Source organism: Pleuronectes platessa, chromosome 23 (genome assembly GCF_947347685.1).
Source record: "Pleuronectes platessa chromosome 23, fPlePla1.1, whole genome shotgun sequence".
NCBI classification, from domain to species: Eukaryota; Metazoa; Chordata; class Actinopteri; order Pleuronectiformes; family Pleuronectidae; genus Pleuronectes; species Pleuronectes platessa.
In genome coordinates, this window is record NC_070648.1 from 4250136 (window position 1) to 4269786 (window position 19651).

At 44.4% G+C, this 19651-nt stretch overlaps 1 protein-coding gene across 1 annotated transcript in view; it reads left to right on the forward strand.

Moving 5' to 3' along the window:
- Positions 1 to 19651, forward strand: part of rbpjb (recombination signal binding protein for immunoglobulin kappa J region b) — a 103571-nt gene that overhangs the window by 78395 nt on the left and 5525 nt on the right. The window contains exons 3-11 of the mRNA XM_053416170.1: positions 5937 to 5975; positions 12668 to 12763; positions 16291 to 16456; positions 16846 to 17020; positions 17765 to 17902; positions 18111 to 18223; positions 18457 to 18597; positions 19306 to 19461; positions 19544 to 19647. Coding sequence (XP_053272145.1) covers positions 5937 to 5975; positions 12668 to 12763; positions 16291 to 16456; positions 16846 to 17020; positions 17765 to 17902; positions 18111 to 18223; positions 18457 to 18597; positions 19306 to 19461; positions 19544 to 19647 — 1128 coding nt within the window. The remainder of the gene's footprint in view (positions 1 to 5936; positions 5976 to 12667; positions 12764 to 16290; positions 16457 to 16845; positions 17021 to 17764; positions 17903 to 18110; positions 18224 to 18456; positions 18598 to 19305; positions 19462 to 19543; positions 19648 to 19651) is intronic.

Below are 19651 nucleotides of genomic sequence, written 5' to 3' on the forward strand. Positions count from 1 at the left end.
CTACCACAAAAAAAAAAAAAGTGATATATCTGTCAAACCCTCTGGCTGCTGTTGTGTTCAGCCTCCGAGAAATTAAAGTGTCAGTCTGTGTGTGTGGACGCTAAAGCACTGAAATGGGAGTTTTCAAGGATTTTAAGGATGTAAAATTTGTCATTTAAATCTGATTTCACAATGGGGATGATTCGTAATAATTCCAATCATACCTTCGTGCTGGCTCATGGTGTGAAAGGCCACACCCGTATCTGTGAAACACATCTCCTGTATTATAATAATAATCAATACCTCTCAGTCACAACATTTACCGCTCACTTTCTAACAACAACATTACGAGCATTTTTACTTCCCCCTCTGAATGTTGGTGTTGGCAGGCTGATGGAGGTTTTATCAGTTTTCCCATGGCTCTCAAGCTACGGTTTTGTTCCAAACCACAGTGAGAACAATTCGCCTGGCAAACGTAATCCGCCATTTGTAAAAAGAACAAGCCGACAATCTTGATTCGCAGGGTCGCATCAGAATGGAAATGTAAAGGGTCTGATCCTCTCGCACTGGAGGATGTGTCAGTCGCTGTCTCAGATTGACGTGCACTGAGGGGAAGCTACGGGTGATACTTCTCCCTCTCCCGCTTTTAAACTTTGAGCTAGTAGTTAACTCACTTTGCAGTTCGAAAAGTTGTCAAATTAGTAGACCGTGCAAGGAAATATGCTTCTGCCAGCATTAGCCTGTAAAATTAAATACTGACTTCAGGCTGCTAAAAATGTTTAAAAATCTTTCTGTCTAGTTATATTCACCCTGCAGAGAGGATTACTGCTCTGTCTTTTTGTACATTGTGAAAAATACAACTTTCAATTTCCAGAGCTACCTAATGAGATAACTGAAAGAGCTGTATGTTCGAGAATTCAAAGCAAATGTGTGGATGTGTTGTTGACGTTTCTCTCCTGGCTCACGCTCGCTCTACCTAGACGCCTCATGAGCACATGTCTCACACTGACAATCTCCTCTAGGAGACTCTAGACATTGTCTCCTGCTAATTTAAGATAATATTCATATCAGAATATTATATTATATTTTCTCATTCGAACACCTGGAACCAGCAAATGGTTGATATCTTTGTTTTAAGAATCACTGGATGCAGATTGTTGTTTGTTGATTCACAAATTAATCGACTTATCGTTGCTTCTTAATTAATAATCAATAATGAACTCAATCAAAAAGCAATAATCTTGAATTTGTCTGTGTATCAGTGTGGTGCTGCTGCCTCAACTTTACTTATCTTGGATTAGCAGGCAGCTCTTTTAAACAATATTCTCATTTGATAGCTTTTGTGTTATTGACAGATCGGCTACACAACAGCAGCTACATCACACCTGTGTAGACAGACAGTGACGTCACCCTCGCTTCCCAGTGAAAGCTCAGTCACTGGGAAGTCAGGATATCCTCTTCCACTGGTCACGTGTAAACAAAACAACTGTTTGTCCCACTTCACTTTGAACCAGCCCACTGGCCCTGGCACACTTTTAATTGTTGCACACCCTCAGTAGCCGTGCCAGGGTAGTAACCTAACAGCGAGTCGGCTTAGCTGCTTAATGGGCTGATCCGGTGAATGCCAAAGTTACAACGAGCCTCATTACAGGGTTCGTAAAGAGACATTAAAGAACCGAGAGAAGTGTGAGAAGTTAGGTTTGATAAGTCCACACAACAGAAGTTTGGATTTGTGCAGGAGTAGCTGGATCAGTTCTCGCTCTCCGGAGGACTCGGAGAACACTGGAGCACAAAGTTCACAGTATTAATGACATTCATATGTTCTGCAACAAAACAAAATGTGGTCATTTCACTCAGGACCGAGCGAAAAGAACGATCCCTCCTATGAGGATGATGGAGAGGAAATGATGTGTGTCTGCATGCAAGTTGTGTTTATACAAAACAACTGGCTTACCCATTAAATAGTACTGAACTTTAAAGAGGTAATAGGAAACAATCATCAATGGAAAACATTGCTTCCATGTTCTCTCTTTTTCTTTTTATGGGTTTAGTGGCTGAAATTCTGTCTGTTCAACAGTTTGATGTCATGAGATTGAGATACATGAGAAATGTGAAAACTATGCAGCTGTATGCATATATCAGATTATATTTCCAGATGTTTCTTGTTTATTATGGTTTTCTGAAAAATAAGTGAAGTATAGAGGCCAATATAATGTTTTTCTTAATTGGCAATTATTCCTAAATTGAGGTTATCAAAGAAATGGCAAAGAAATTAAATATAATGAAGGCTTTTATATTTTGCAGTCTAATTTACTGTCAGGGTTTTAGTTTATTTATTTATTTATTTAGTACATAACAGCCTTGAAATGCTTATAAAGTCAAACTACACCATCACCATTGTCTGTCTGTGCTGCTCCACCTGTTGAAAGTGATAAGTGAGCCCTGTTGAGAGGTTAATGCACTCGCAGCCCCTCTTGTCATCCGTCTTATTATAGTGAGTCCCTTATTGTTTGTTTTTCTCGCCGCCGTTTGCCCGCAGTGTCTCTCACCCTCATTGTGTCTGGCGGAATAAGTGATAGTAAGCGGGAGGTGAGGAGGAGGCAAAGGAAGGAAGGAGAGAGAGAGAGAGGAAGGGAGGGAAGGGAGAGTAGTCATAACGGATGGAGAGCAAATCAGACGCAACTTCTGAGCTTCACACAGAGCTTCCTTTTCCTCTATTGACCCCTGGCCTGCACTGAGACTGTCTGTGTGCAGCAGAGGCCAGAACAAGGTCAGTTGTAGGCAGTTGTCTGTGCTTCAGTACACGTCAAAGGGCACATGTTAGCAAAATAAATTAACACGAACACGCCATTAAAAATATTTAAGACCTGAAATGCCAAAAACACTTTAAAACATCTTTTCAAGCAAAAGTATCTGGAACTTTAAGTTCTAGGAACTGTGATATTTTCCCGTTATATGTCACAGGCTAGCTTTTTGTTAACCTTAAGTCATTAAATCATTCAAATAATGAAACCACACTCTAAACCAAAGTCTAAAACTCTGTAGCCGAGCCCCAAAAACTGCTGACGCAACAGCCGACGTGTCTTTCCGTGGCAGCTACCTGTTGTGGTTTCCTCTGGTTGGTCTCTTGCTCCTGGCGTGTTCGTCTCGAGTGTGTGTTTAATGTGAGCTCCGGGAGGTGATGACACACGTGGACTGTGGTTTTTCACAGAACTTGTAAAGAAACCCCCAGACCACCAATTCTCTTTACTCTGCTGCGCTACTTCCCATGCATTTTAGTTTTTTTTGCAAGCGTGCACTATTCTGCACCCTGAGTGGCTTCTGCATAGATTTCCTTTGGTTTAAAAACAGCTGGCGAACGCTACCTGGACTGATTCATGTTCCTCGTGTGGAGACGTGTCTTCTCGTGCACGTTTCATTTGCCCTTTTCTCTCCGTACCGACGCTAAGTCCTTTTCACTTCATCCCTGTGTTTATCCCATCCTCCCTCTTTCCACAACAGACCATCCATTTCTCCTCGCCTCACCTTGCCCTCGCCCTCGCCTCAAATCTCACCCTGCACTTTCCACCGCAGTATCCCTTCCTCCATCGCTCCTTGTTTGCAGTGAAGGGGGGGCGGGTGGGGGTGGGGGGGAGAGAGGTTTAGAAGGGGAAGAAAGAAGAGAGCAGTCTGGAATCCATTAGCCAGTTGAGGCATCAGTGTTTCACTGTGGGAACCTTATTGATTGCCCTCCTTTATAATTATTCCACCTCCACTCCTTCTTCACGGCTCTTGCGCCAATCATGTTTCATTCACTCTCTTTCTTTCCCTTCCTTTTTTTTTGTATTTTTTAGCTATCTTCATCCCTCCTTTTTTGTGTTTGCGTCCTGCTTTTTTTTTTTTGTTTGGTTTCACACTCTAGCGGCCAAAGCCCCTAATCAACCGTGTGGCAGACAGATTATTGATTGCATGTTAGGAGGTATTGACGTACTTATCTGCAGTGTGTGTGGCTACCGGAGGAAAAACCTGACTTACTCACCTCCACCCTCCCTGAACACACACACACACACACACACTCCTATACAATCACCTCTCTGTGCCGCATACATGTCCATACTAATTACACCAGCCATGTGCCACAAGCTGAGTGTTACTGCAGTGGAGTGATGCACAAACAAAGAACAGGTTTCCAAGTGTAACTCAGAACTCTGTTAGTTAAAATTCGTGGTATTGTTTTAAATACAAACCGATGGGAAGGGTGTGAATGATGTGGAAGTATGGACCGAGCTACTAAGAGAACATAAAAATGAAAACACATCAGACGTCTCCTTTTGATTAGTCATTTCGAAAATTGCTCAACATGATTACAGGGCATTTTTTGCAATTTCAGTTTCATTCACTGATGGTTATAGCTTCAATTTAATTCTACTTAGATTCCCTTTGTCAGGATTTGATTCATAATCGATTCTCAACTCGACAACGACAAAGAAAATATCTCTTCACTCTTGCAGCTCTTACTCTGGTGCCAGGACGTGGATGTTTTAACAAACCATTGATTCGTGTTTTTAATCCACTGGTTTTCAAAATGAAACCTCGCTGGCTGTGAAACTAACTGGTCTCGATGAGAAACGAAAGATGGCAGAGACCCTGCGTCACACAATTTGACAGCTGCAGTATGAACGGTGTAATTCAGAGAAAAAGGTTCGACTGGCATGTAGGAAGTTTGAAGTGTGACTAGAAGATTTCAACAACCAGATCTCGAAATGACCAAATCATCCACAGTTACAGATACATGACAAAAATCCTCCCATGGTTTTTAATTTCAAAACACATATAGAGTGTCAGACCAGCTCTGCATCTGGCAGCTTTGCAAACACTTTGAACACGAGCTGCATTTCCTGTGTGTGTGTTGTGTCTGTTGTGTACACCAGGGACGAGCAACCGCGGGTTAAGTAAAGAGTTGAGTCATTAGTGTGCAAAATGTCGTGCATCAATCGTGGATGGAAGACAAATCTTCTTAACGTCCTGTCTGTTTAATATTTAACAATAAACAGACTTGTGTAAACAAACCGGAATGAGGAAAACAAAAAGTTCTGTCCTGACATTTTACTCGACTCTGTCCTCGTTGCACCCGCGAGGTTGTGTTGTCATTGCGGTGTGTTTGCTTGTCTGTTTGTCGGCAGGATAACACAAAAACAGCTACACTGATTTCCATGAAATTCTGTGTAGGGCCGAGGCATGACCCGAGGATGAAACCTTTTTTAAATATTGGAGTGGATCCGATTGTTTTCTTTAACATTGCGCAGTTGTGTGTTAGCCATTGGACGGAGGTTTGCACTCGCCAAGTTCTCCTCTAGATCAATTCTAGATATTTTTACTGGACCTCACTGTGACTTTTAATACAAGTTTAAACTAGTTCTCCTGTTACCCAAGGTTTTTCACCACCCATTGATGTGACGATAGCCGCGTCGTGCCTCACATCTTTGAGAATACAGAAGCATTTGTAAAAACCTAGATAACCAAGATAATCATGCGTAGTAAACCGCTGAGCACGCTGGTGAATCTCTGTTGGCTCAACACATCCAAGCCTCATAGTCTGGTTCATGTGGTTCACATGTGCTGCCTGAAATCTAATCGTAATACTGACTCTTGTGTTTTGAAATTTGAAACAAGAGAAGCTTTTCCTTTTCACGCACAACTTGTTTTGACACGCCATTGGTAGGAATTAATACGAATAAAGTTCAGAGTCTGTGCTCCTGCTTTAACCCGCCTGGGGCCATGAAAACAAGAAAATACACATCCTGTCACTTGCCTCCGTCGGCGCACACACTGTGCCACTACACACTATCAAGGCCACAGTGTGGGCAGATGTGTGTGTGTGTGTGTGCAGCATTGAGTAATGCAGTGTTTACCTTGTGTGTGTTTGCGGTTGATAACCAGCCCACTCATGTTTTCTTCTCACTCTGTGTCTTTGGCAGGAAGTTCGGGGAGCGCCCTCAGCCACAGCGCCTAACAAGGTGAGTGTGTGCACACAACTTAAGCCTCCCCTTAAGACCCTGTGTGTTGTCATAGTGGTGTTTGTATGTGAAGCTGTGTGTAACGTTGATCTGGAGACAGTAATTCAAGAGGAACACATCTCGCCTACTAAATAAATAAGTTGAGTGTGAAAGCGCTCACTTCAAAAGCAGCTGAATATACCAGGGTGCAAAGGATTAACTCCTGTTCATATTAACAACACCATGGTGTTATTTAAGATGCTCACGTTGATAACTATGACATAGATCACCCACCAGTCCCACTGTATGTTTAATTTTGCATTGACATAAAACCCACTTGGTTAATTTTTGTGAATCAGTGCTACCACCTTGGTTCATCGAATAAAACAAATCTCCATTTGTCAAATACTTGTAATTAGTCTGAAGCTGCAGTTATACAGTGAAAGAAGAGGCCAATCACAGAGTAGCAGAGTCTTATCACATGACCAACAAGGGGTGGTAAAAATGTTATGGATGTTTTGACGATCCAGTGATCTGTCAGTCAATACACACACCAATCAGGATCACTCGAGGCCAATGTTGGTACAAGGCAGTGAGTGTGATTTACAAAAAAAAACTATTATGCAGATCGTTACCTCCACCGAGCAGTTCTGATTCTACCCCCGTCTGTTTGTCAGCGGGATTATCCAAGTTTACTTAATGGATTTCAACAGAACGTGATGTGTCACAGGCCTAGAAGGAACTTATTAAATATTGTCAGAGATCCAGACAAAGGGCAAGATTTTTTTAACACACTTTTCTTTTTTGACATTTTCACTGATTCTGGCAAATGATGAGAAGCGTGCAGTGTGGATCTAGCAGATTAAAATGTGGTTTCTTCTTCTGCAATGGAGATTATGTTTTCCCTGATCTGCATTGTTCTGTTGGCTGAGCTATATGCTTGATTGAGTTTAAGTTGAATGTTGGGGCTTGGCTGATATACGCGCTTCACTGAGTGCCATTCTAGTTAGACCAGGTGAGCTTTGACAGGCTGCATTTTATTGCAACAGCATTGACACGTGTGGTTTCCCTGTGTCATTCTGGCCGGCTCATCCTTTCTTATACCTCCGGACTGCTGCTATCTGTTGAGCGCCTACATGTTACATCATGTTTGTTATCCTGTTGTTTCTTTATAAGTTAGATCTCTGCTGCTTTTCACTCCACAGTCCTTTTTGAGGCGTACTTTTAATACACCAATGTCTCCCAGTTGTTTGTGGAGAATCGAGCCAGAAAGGCAATGATTCAACCCAAGGACTCACTGTCTAAACCTGCCCTCTGCATGCACTGTGCTGTGTGTTGCGTTCAGCGGAGCTCAGATTAGCCAGGCTGTAAGTTTTTGATTATTCTGCTGCTCTTATGTTTGTTCCAAGTCATTTGCAGCAAAGTTTGGGTGAACAGAGTTTGGATGGATGTTGTGGCTTGCTGCTGGAGGTTTGTGTGTGTGTGTGTGTGTGTGTTGTCGTGGGGTAAAGGGTACATGTACATGCACTTGTTTCCTTGTGTATGTGAGAGTGTGTGAGTCAGCGTGCATATGCTCGTCTTCTGCCTGTGTCACTCAGCGGGGGAAATGAGGGGTTGCATACTTTCTGGAATAGCCGAGCTTGGTTTCGGAAAGAAGGGGCCCCAGTACCTTTTGATGTGTCCCCCCCTTCATTCATGTGCTGCCAGTCCGCTGGCTTGCACTGGTCCCTTCGTTTGTCTGATGGTTTCGATGGCCAGAAATATGACAGACACAAAACATCTCTTTATCCGGGAGCCGAGAGACACAACTCCACCAGTGTGTGTGTCTTTGTACCGTTTAGTTTTTTGCTTCCTCGTCTATATAAATGTACCACGGGGTCCTCATGTCTGCATGTTCTCGCCCCCCCTTCCTGCAGCAACAACAGCCCTGTGGTTTTCTGCCAGGCAGCAGCACAGACAGCTAAAAGAGAGCACCGTCCTGCAGGGGGCTTTTTTAAGGCAGCTAAAGCTCCGGGTCCTGCAGGGCCGCCCTGTCAGGAAGGCTACTCGACTGGAAATACAATACGTGACACACACACGCACTGCAAATGAGCGCACACAGACGCGCACCCACGTACACACATCCCTGATTCAGACCGATACACAAACCGACACAACACATGAGCCTGCAGCCGGGATAAGCTGCCTCCTCTGTGAGGGGAGACGCCCCTTCAAGGGCTCATTTTCCCAAACAGCGGAGGACGGCCAGCTCTGCAGAATCACATGGAAACGCTCAATAGGAGCCTTTTTTTTTTGTATTACTTATCTGCCTGTTTGTCAAAAACTCTTAAATTCACACTGAGATAAAACCCCACTGACAATCGGATTGGCTCGGGCCATTGTTCTGTCTGAAATCGCATGTATGCATTTCATTTGTTTTGTTCCTAAATTATTTTCTTTGTGCGTTTTCCCTCCGATCTTATAGATAAAAAAATAAACATTCGATCGAAAAATCTGCCTAATCTGCCATTAAGCTTTCACCCCATTAAAAACATTTGTGTTTTCCCTCCTTCTCTAATGCTTCAGGCTATCACACACTTCAACCAGTGTGACAGAGCTACCCTTTGAGTTTGTACTGGTTTTAGCTATGAAGATATCAGAGTTGGACTCGCAAACGTTTCTGCAAGACGCCGTTGTCTAGAGAGAACCGTGTTTATCCGGCTCACAGGCGATGTCTAAAGGTCAAACGTTTAACGTGCACTCGTCTGTTGGTCACTTCTGAGGGAAGCAGCTTGTGAACGCCTCAGAGCCGGCCCCGACGCCACGGATGTGTGTAATCTACCCTTTGTGATGCATACGGGCGCACGCTAATTGCAGTCTGATCATCTTAATTGAGCTATTTCAGCGTACACGTGTGTATTAGCATGCCGTGCCACTGTGTGTGTGTCTGTGTGTCTGTGTGTCTGTGTGTCTGTGTGTGTGTGTGTGTGTGTGTGTTCACGGGGGGTCTTGTGAGGGTCCCTCTCTGCTGTAGACGCTGTGGCAGATGTACAGGACAGATGCCCATCTGCTCCACTGCATCTGTAGCCTGGCTTAACCCAGCCCCTCCTCTCTCACACACACACACACACGCACGCACGCACGCACGCACGCACGCACACGCACACACAATCACACACGCCCTCGACCCCCGTAGTGCCTGCTGTTGAATACGTCTCTCTTTGTAAATCTGTCTGGCACATTTTTGTCTCACTTCTCACTCATTTCCGTTTTTTGTAAATGTGTGTATCTCACTCTCTTTCCCTCCTTCAGTCCACATCTCCGTAACCCCTTCTTCTTCTTCTTCTTCTTCTTCTTCTCTTTTTCTTTTCACTTACGCTCATAAACTTACTTTCTCTTTTGTCTAAATACAACTGAGAAAACTGAAACCTGCGACTTATGAAGTTCTTATATTATTTGATTGTTGTTTTGGATGTTGTCGAGGAGGTTGTCTGTGTGGTTGTGGTTCTTCGCTCCTTGGCAGCGCTGCTGATTCAGTTCCTTTTCTCGCTTATTACCAGCATGTTGGTATATGTGGCCTGAATATGTGTGCATGTGACTTGTCAGCTAAATGTAACAAGCAAGGTAAACCGCCACCACCGACAAATCAGCTTCGAGTGCTAGTTTCTTTGTTTTGCTCCGATGCACATTTCTTAAATGTTATTCCTTTATATTTAGTTATATGCATCTTTCTATTCTTTCTTATAAGAGGTGTTAGGGTTAGGCGTATGCGTGTCTGAAGTTGTGTCGGCTCGTGTGTCTGCTGGCAGAGGAAGTTGGGCCGTGCGCTGGTCACTGTCTCTCTCACTTCTCCTTCCTGTCTTCAGTTTTCAGGAAGAGACCTAATCTCTGTCTGAGTGTGTGCATGTGTGTGTGTGTGTCAGTGTGTAGGAGATGGGTGATTAGTCAGACGTCCCTGTTCTACCCTTCGTTGTGTCACTGATCTCCGGCTTTATCACGAGTTTCCGGTGTCATTCGGCGTGTCTCTGTCATTAAGTCTCGTTTCGGTAGTTGTTGCTCTCCTCTTTGTTCTCCTCTTATAACCTTGATTGCCCTGATTTCATTTTAATCTATTAAATCCATTTTCGGGCAAGGGTGGCTTTGGACATTTTTCAGGGTGAGGTCAATAGTCAGAATATTGGTGTCCATGTGAACCGAGTCTACATCTACATTTCAGTCTGATGAGTTCAATGCTCAAACCCAAGTTGCCATGATTTTTTTGTGGCTGCAGAATTGCATCAGCTGGATTTTGTCTTATTCGTTTTGTGCATCATTTTATTCACATTCGCCGAAAACCCAGCCTGACACATTTATTATTTTTGTAAACCTTGTGTTACCCACCAGAATTTAATATGAAATCGTGTGGGTTTGAACAATGCTTGGCTACACAACACAACAACAAAGAATTTGTAAAGATGGACCCACCACTGGGTTTATGTGATTCACTGGATCGCAGGCCGTGCTGCGGCGTCTGATCATGAACATATGTGGGCACCAGCTTGGTTATCGATGCAGAGGTTATTTTTTTTAAAGAACTATGACGTGAATGTCGATGCATCAGAAGATATTGCACATGACAATACATAGAAGAGCCAATTGTGGGTGAAAGCTTAACCCTGTGTGTCCTGACAGAGAATGGGCATTTCTCACACTCGGCAGCAGAGGAGTGGTTGAAACTGGTAACCACAAGACAAAACCTCACCAACACCACTGTGAGATCCTGGTGTCACAAAGAAACTGCTGTATGTGGCAACATATTTGTAATTTCACCCAGAATCTCGACGTGAATGTGAGATGACATCGATAATAAAGACAGAGGCTTGAAGCTGATTCAGCTGTTTTGCTTTGTCGGAGTTAAATTCATCAAAATCCTTATAACAGGGAATCGGCAGAAGTTTGTAAAGAAACTACATCGATGTGTCCTGTCTGAGGAAAAGTGTTTTCTGAACTTTGGAGAACTTAAACCTTTCCAAACCTTTCAAAAACATTCTTGTAATTCCTTTGCTAATGTGAGTTTATCAACCCCAAGCCATGAATAAGAAAGTTTGTGTATCTATGTGTGTGTGCTGCTTTATCTGTGATGTCAGCCTTCCTGTAAGACCAGGTCACAGTCATTGTCAGAGGTGACCAGTGACATGTGCCCTGCAGGCCTCACATCAGCACATCTAGATTGTGTGTGTCTGTCTGTGTGTGTGTGTGTTTGTGTTGGTCCTCCACACAATTAATCAGAGCAATGAGCTCAGGACGTGTCCCCAGGCTTTGGGGGAGCAAGGTCCTGAGGAAGACTCTGGTGACTGTATCATCCACTCGAGCCCCAGAGGAAGATTATGCTCCCGTGGAACGTGTTTGGCAGAAGTCGAGCACGTCTCTCTTTTCTCCCCCCGTGTGTTGTTGGTGTATAATTTTCTCCATGTGCTAGAGAGTCGGTATCAGATTGCACCGGATCTCTTCAATGGCCTCGTATGTTTGGAATCTGAGGGTTGGTCACGCTCACCTACAGCTGCTGGCGATCAGCGAGACACAACCCGCTGAATGAACAGCAGCATGATGTGGCACTGCGGTGACACTGAGATATTCAGAAAGATAATTGTCTCACCTAGAGTCCCTCTCTGCCTTCCTCCTCCACTGTAACCCCCCCCCCTCCTCCCTCACACACACACACACACACACACACGCACACACATGCACAACGAGGGGGCCCCTTACTTTTCATAACAAAAGGCCCTGTCTAAAGCAAGTGTGCGGTGCAGTATTCCAGAGTGGAAAGCTGTCTCTGTGTGTGTCTGTGGGACGCCCTCCAAGCCCCTCGCGTGTCAGGTGTCACTGACATCTGTGCGTGTGTGTGGATGTGTGTCTTTGTGTGTGTGGGTGTGCACTTGGCCGGAGATTGTGTTAATGTCGACGATGCGTCTTAATTCTGCATCCAAACCCTGATCTCTGACCCCCTGTGCTTTTCACCTCTGAGTAAACTCTGCTGCTCCAACAAATATTAAACCGCTCCTCGGCTGTTTCGTGTGAAGTGGGGGGGGGGGGGAGTTTGGCAGAGTTGACAGAAGTAATTGGAGCTCGGAGGTTGCAACATTCAGACACAAGACGAGGAATCTTTGCTGGTGAGCTCAGCTCTGTTGTTTAGTTTTTTTGTGTTTTTTTTTTTTTTTTCAGCTCTGGTTGTTTCTGTTTCTCTCTCTCTCTCTCTCTCTCTCTCTCTCTCTCTCTCTCTCTCTCTCTCTCTCTCTCTCTCTCTCTCTCTCTCTCTCTCTCTCTCTCTCTCTCTCGTTACCTCCCTCCCCCCAGTCCCTTCTCCTTCTCTCCCTGTTCTTTTTGCCTCCCCCCTTCTCCGTGAGTCTCTCCCCTTCTCTTGCTCCCTCTGAGCCAGTCATGAACAGTTCAGCACCCCCCCCCCAACCACCCCCGTCCCACCTCACATGGACGCAGCTGGGGGAGAACATATCTTTTTGGCCGTGCAGGCTCTGAGGCTCTGCAGAGGTCACTGCGAGTTGTATCTGCACAAGAGTTTTTTAACCATCTCATCCTATACTTCACACCTTCTTTTTTTTTTTATCAGCCTACACTGAACACTTCCCCCCAGAGGTTTCAACACCCCTACTGTCACCTCATCTGCTCCATCACATAATGACCTGTTAATGAACTTCCTTCTCTCTCTCTCTCTCTTGTTATCTATTTGCCACTTCCAGAGAAGCAATGAGGAATTACCTGAAGGAGCGAGGCGACCAAACTGTCATGATCCTGCACGCCAAAGTTGCACAGAAATCCTACGGCAATGAGAAAAGGTGAGTGGAGCACATCTGTTTATCGAGGTTTCCTCAGACTTTGATAATCCAGGGTTAGGGTTAGGGTTTCCCTGGGCTCTTAAAACCTTATAGTCCCTGTGTAAGAAGCTGCTGGAGAGATCACATTTTCAAAAGGTTTGTCATGAAGACGTTTCCCTCACGGCCTATAAGCAACTCTGCCCCCCCCCCCCCCACACTCTCCTCTCACAGCTCACCTGCAGCCGAGGAGCCTTCTCCAGCTGCTGAGCCCCACCCACAAGTTGACAGGACCTGTTTCAGTCTTAATCAGTCGAGCGTTGTTGTTTTTTTAACAGACTGGCATTTTTTCACTGCAGCGTTAGGGCATAGTCACACCTACGCAAATGCCAAAGTGAATATCGCAAGTCAAAGTTAAAACTCCACGTGAAAGCAACAAAAATAAAGTCTTTGGACACATTAACATGTCCTCGTTTTGTCTTTTTATATAAGATAGATGTATTTTGAGAAAGAAATCAGCAGTCAGCACCATGGCTGAGTACGACTATAAGACTCCATGTGTTGGAGTTCTTTCTTAACGCTACAGATATTAGGACTCTGTAATTAAACTACAAACAAGACTAGTGTGCAGCTGAGTGGACAAACACCTCAGTCAGAGTTTGTCCCAGAGAGAAAGACGATGAACTACTTGTCTCTGTAGTTTTCAAGCCGTCGTGGCGTTTCGCTGGTTAATCTCTATCCTGCTACAAATCTTCTACTCGTAACTCTGGGACTCTGATCTTCCTTCATATCTGCTGTACTTTAAAAAGGTCTTAAATTTAGTTTATTATGGTCTTAAAAGTGTCTTGGATCTAACTTGTTGAAACCTGCAGAAACCATTCAATCATTAGAGGGAGATGCATAGATACAAATCCATCCTCTCTCATCTCAGATCAACAGTGTTCATCAGTAAGACTGGATTAGAATGTATTTATTTAGGGAGTTAAAGGAATAGTTCATCACATTTTGGAACATGTGTGCATTCCCCCTGAGATTGACAGATCGATATCTCTCTCGTTTCTGGAGCATAGCAAACGGCAAAGAGAGGAAACCAAGCGTCCTGGCTCTGTCCAAATGTAACACAATCCAACGCATTGTCTCTCATTTGTTTAATTTGCAGTAAGTGTAAAAACAACAAGTTGTGGTTTCACGGGCCGTTGTGCGTCTGACTTTTTCTTGGCACGGAGCAGGCTGGTGGTTTCCACCTGTCTCAAGTCTTAATGCTAAGCTAAACTGAGCAGATGCCGGCTGCGGCCTCATATTGACATTTGTGGGTGTGTGATGTGCTGCTGTGTGTAACTTTGTATTATGTTTGTAGTTTGTTTAGTGCAGCTCTCTGACAGTGTGTAACGTTGCAGACGAGTTTACCTAAGTACTCTTTTGTGTATTGTTTTTAACATATTTGAGTAGTTTTTCACCCCGTTTCCGTTTGCAAATGTGAACCTGGTGTTTCAAGACTTCGCTCTTCTCTACGAGGCCACTTCACCTTATCTTCAATTATGATTATGATTCCTTTATATCTGCCACACTTGAAATCGGTGTTAAATTCATTCATTACGATCTTAAACAGTTCTTTTTACAAACTGACCTGTAGTTTAATACCTCTCCCCCCTGAAGTGTTATTAGCGGAACTTCCAAACAACCCACTTGGCCTTGTCCTCTAATCCTTCTCCATGTTGTGTGGGTTTATGACCCGGTTGCTCAGTGAGATCAGGCAGAAAACACATAGTCCACTGTGTGTGTATCTCGACCCCGTCTGACCTCCCATATCACCAGAGGTTAGAAGAGGAAATGAGCGGTGCCCCCCCCACCACCTCTGAGCGAGGGCGCGTTCAGGTGAAGGCCGCGGAGAGACGGAAGGAAAGAGAAACAGGAGCAATGGGAGTCGGGGAGATAAAAAGACACCGGGGGCAATGAAAATTGAGGTCAGAGGTCAACTTCACTTCAGGCTTTGTTGTACTTACCGCTAAGTTCAAAGTTGAGTGCAGCTTTCGTAAAAAACCCTTCTCCTTTTTCTCCTCACTCTCTTGAACTCTGTCACTCGTCTCTTCTTCCTCAATCTCTTCCTGTAACTCTGCTCTCACCTTTCCACCTCTCGCTCTCAAAACCTTTTTACACCTTTTGGGTTTTTCACCTCCTCCCCCTTCTACAGGTCTTGCTCATTTTGCAACTCTCTTCATCCCTCCATCATCTTTTTCTTCTTCCTCCTGTTCTTGGCTGTGGCCGCGGGGCTGCTTGCGATCTCATCAGGCTCTTGGTAATAACCATGCGTTTGCGAGCCAGCGGGGACACCTCCGAGAGTTTGGAGCGAGGGAGATGAATTCCTCCGATAACTTTTCAGTTAAAGTGACACCGGCGAGAAGCCCTCCTGTCACATCTTCTTGTGCATGTCGAGGATCAGTTATCGGTGCTGCTGCTTTGTGACTCGCCCGGTGACATGTCGGTGCACGGCTTCGGTTGAGGTGTTCACTTAAAACCTGGAAAGTATCCTGTAACCAGTAGACACGGTCCTGAAGGGATTTCTAGTCGCATACACAGACGGGTTTCTACATCTGTGGGCATATTCAGGTTTCAACCTCCCCTGACCTGAAAAAAACCCCACACACAGTTTGTGTTGTGTTGTGTGTGTGTGTGTCTTGCACTTGTGATTACGTCTGCAACAGAGAAAGTGGGCGCACGGAGAATGCAAATGTGCCGTCTCCCTTCTTTTCTTTCTGACTCGTTCTGTCTGTCTGCTTTCAACTCCTATAAAAAGCACAAACACCCACTGAGACAGACGCGGGTGTTGCGAAATAGGTCACTTTCCAGTTCCAGACTGACGCACATGCATTTGTTTGAAGCAGATGAGTTGATATTACACATTTCAACGAGACTCGAGTTGTCATTTTCCTTCACGGGGGGTTTCTATTTCTTGACATTAGAGGCAAAGAGGGTGATTTCAAAATGGAAAGAGGGACTTTTTCATCTGAAATCCTTGTTTATATTTCACAACATATCATTTGCATGTTGGACTGATCTGAGTAACATCTGTGGAATTAGGTTTGACAGCGTGACAAAAGAGGCTTTAGATAAATTGTACATAACAGTATGTTGATAAAAGTTACTGTCCTGTTGACGCTTGGTGCAGCGCTGCCCTCTTGTGGTGTAAAAAAAGAGATGCACGTTTTGGGCTTTTATTATCCACTTGAATCCAAACTAAGTTATTTTGGTGAATTGTGGTCTTGTCCTTTCTCCTCCAGTTATTTTGGATTTGATTAAATAATGTTATTTTATGGTCTCAAAAGAATATGTGCTTGTTTACCAGTCATGCAGATGTTTACATGATTCTTTGCCAACAAAGGCAAGTGGATTAAAAATTATCATAATTACAGTAATATAACTTGCAGGAGCAAATGAAAACGTCAACACAAGATGCATAAAACTGCTCACGTGATCATCACTGAAGTCAAAGAGAAGCGTGTCTTTGAAGCATTGTCACCCACACACTCATGAATATGTTTCCCTGTGTGCAGGTTCTTCTGCCCTCCCCCCTGCGTGTACCTGATGGGCAGCGGCTGGAAGAAAAAGAAGGAGCAGATGGAGAGAGACGGCTGCTCCGAGCAGGAGTCGCAGCCCTGTGCCTTCATCGGCATCGGCAACAGCGACCAGGAAATGCAACAGCTCAACCTAGAGGGAAAGGTGCGTCCCCCCCTTGATGTGCTTATTTACACCAATGACACAGGGAGCCTCTCATAAGACTGCAGTGTGTTTTCTAGGGTTAATAAATAGAATTAAATATAAATGCATGTCTTTGCTGCATAGCTTAATCTGTAACAAAGTTTTTGTATCTCAAAATCTGAGATAGTCTCAGATCAGCCGGCTTTGTTTGGCCATTTGATCAATTGGTGGAATTCTTGTTACGAAGCAACAGCTTAGATAGAAATGTTGATTATCTGCATGTGTGTGTGTGTTTGTGTGTGTTCACTTTGTCTCCGTCTTGATAATAACATCAGGCAAAGCTGCCGGCGAGTGTAAATAGAAGAAAAACCTTCTAATCAGATTTCCCCTGTCTGCTGTCGTCTTTTCAGAATTATTGCACAGCTAAAACCTTGTACATATCCGACTCCGACAAGAGAAAGCACTTCATGTTGTCTGTCAAGATGTTCTACGGCAACAGCGCTGACATTGGTGTCTTCCTCAGCAAGAGGATCAAAGTCATCTCCAAGCCCTCCAAAAAGAAGCAGTCCCTCAAAAACGCTGACTGTGAGTTTGTTGTTCACACATTTTTTAATCAACAATTAACTTCTGTTGCTCGTTACAACTTCAGGAATTAAAATTGTGTAGTGTGGTCTGGGAATTAAGGGTGAAGATAGCCGGGGTGTGTGATGGGATTAAAGACCCTGTTAAACTGATGTCAGACTGCTGTTTGATTCCATTTGTCTGGTTAAAACACAAAGTTAAGGAGGGAATTTATAGATTCTCCGGCTCAAACAACTGTATTGTCATTATAAAAATAAATTTATTGGAAGTCGAAGGTTGGAACTTAAAAGGTACAAAAGTTGTGTAATGTCAGAACCTCCATATCAGTCCTTAGTTTCAAATTAAAACGTTTTATTGATTTACTTCACTGAAAAATACTGTTTAAATCTGTAAATGTATTATATTCTGTCATTACTCTAGTTTTATTAGTTTTTAATTCTATATTTTAATGTATTGTACCTTTGCCTTGTGTATTTGGGTTTATTTAATTATCATGCAAGTTTGTTTTAATCTTGATTATAACTTTTTCCCTATGTAAAACCCTAATTTTGTTTTAATAGGTTATTATTATCAATGTTGTTATTCTTTCTAACCACTAGAGGGCAGTGTAGGTTAATTTGAATGCTATCCCAGTTGCCCTCCTCTGCTCAGACATGTTTCTCTTCCCCCCTCTTATCGCTCGGCTCACACCGCTGACCTGAGAGCCACATGTCACGTTGTGTAACCTGCATGTTTGTGTGTCCGCAGTGTGTATCGCATCAGGGACCAAGGTGGCGCTGTTCAACCGGCTGCGGTCCCAAACGGTCAGCACGCGCTATCTACACGTGGAGGGGGGCAACTTTCACGCCAGCTCCCAGCAGTGGGGCGCCTTCTACATCCACCTGTGTAAGTTCCCCCCCTCCCGCCTGAGTTCACAGTGTTGTGTCAGTGACACTATTGATTTAGAAACAAAACACAAATCAAACAGAGGAAGTGAGAACAACCTGACGACAGCCTGTCACAAACAAAAGTGTGAGGTTACTGATCACACAGCAGATCGTGGGAGGATTGTCCGCACCACTGACTTCCTCTCTCCTGTGTTGTGTGTTTGCAGTGGATGACGAGGAGTCAGAAGGAGAAGAGTTCACTGTGAGAGACGGTTACATCCACTACGGCCAGACGGTCAAGCTGGTCTGCTCGGTCACCGGCATGGCGCTGCCCAGACTGGTAAAAGAAATACACAACATCTGACATTACACAGATCTGACAGACACACAAACTTTAATGAACCCAGAGGGGAAGATGAAGGACTAGACACCACATTTGTTTCTCTTCTTTTCAAATCGCGGTGACCATTTCCCCCTCCTATCTTTTCCCCAACATACTTCCCTACACCTTCTCTCCACTCCTCCATCAACCTCTCGGTGGCTAATCCATTGCTTTCCTCCCCCCCCCTCCAGATCATCCGGAAGGTGGACAAGCAGACGGCGTTGCTGGACGCTGACGACCCCGTCTCTCAGCTCCACAAGTGTGCCTTCTACCTGAAGGACACCGAGCGCATGTACCTGTGCCTTTCCCAAGAAAGGATCATCCAGTTTCAAGTGAGTGTTCCACCTCAAACCCTCTGAACATATTCCTGCTCTTTTCCTTTCAGACTCAATTCAGGGTCGAGGTCGCTTCTTCCTCTGATCAAGTCAATCTTACACTTCACACACGATTTAAGATGATTGCTTCTCCTCTCTGAGCCACACAGAGATCGAGCTCCATACTTCATCCGTTATTATTGTCCTTATATTACTGTAATGGGGCCATTTTCTCTTTGAAGATCCGTGTGGGTTCCACTCACCACCAGGATCTGATGTTTGTTAGATGATTGTAAAGTCCCAGAGAGATGTTTGATCTCAGTTCTGAGGAAATTGGTTTTGATCCCTTCCAGGGAAAGGCTCTGCCACCCACCACCTGACTATTCTCTTTGACAACTCCATGTTAGCCCCCACCCAGACTGCTAGGAACCAGGGTGTGACACTCGACAGTCAACTCACCCTTACTGCAAACATTACTGCAACAACACGTTCCTGTAGATACTGTACATGCTGCACAACACCAGGAGAACATGCCCCCTTCTCACTTAGGGGTCAAAACAAGTTTAAACAAGAAATCTAATTAAATGCCACTTACTTATTGCACTTTGTAGTTTGGCTTTCTAGAAGAAAATCATACTTTCTTGTTTCTTGTTGTTCCTGGGTTTGTACCCTCGTGGTTGAATGCACTGTGCTGATTGGCTGGTTATATCTCCTTCCTCCTGATAGGCCACTCCATGCCCAAAGGAACCAAACAAGGAGATGATCAATGATGGCGCCTCCTGGACAATCATCAGCACAGACAAGGCCGAATACACTTTCTACGAGGGCATGGGCCCCGTCCACTCGACTGTCACCCCCGTGCCTGTGGTCGAGAGCTTACAGGTGCACAGCAGAGTCTTGTTGTCCTTTTGTGGTCCAGTGTGTGTGTGTGAGTTAGTTTTCATTATGTAATTCTTACCCTTAGCTAAACGGTGGAGGGGACGTCGCCATGTTGGAGCTGACGGGACAGAACTTCACTCCGAATCTTCGGGTGTGGTTCGGCGACGTGGAGGCTGAGACCATGTACAGGTGT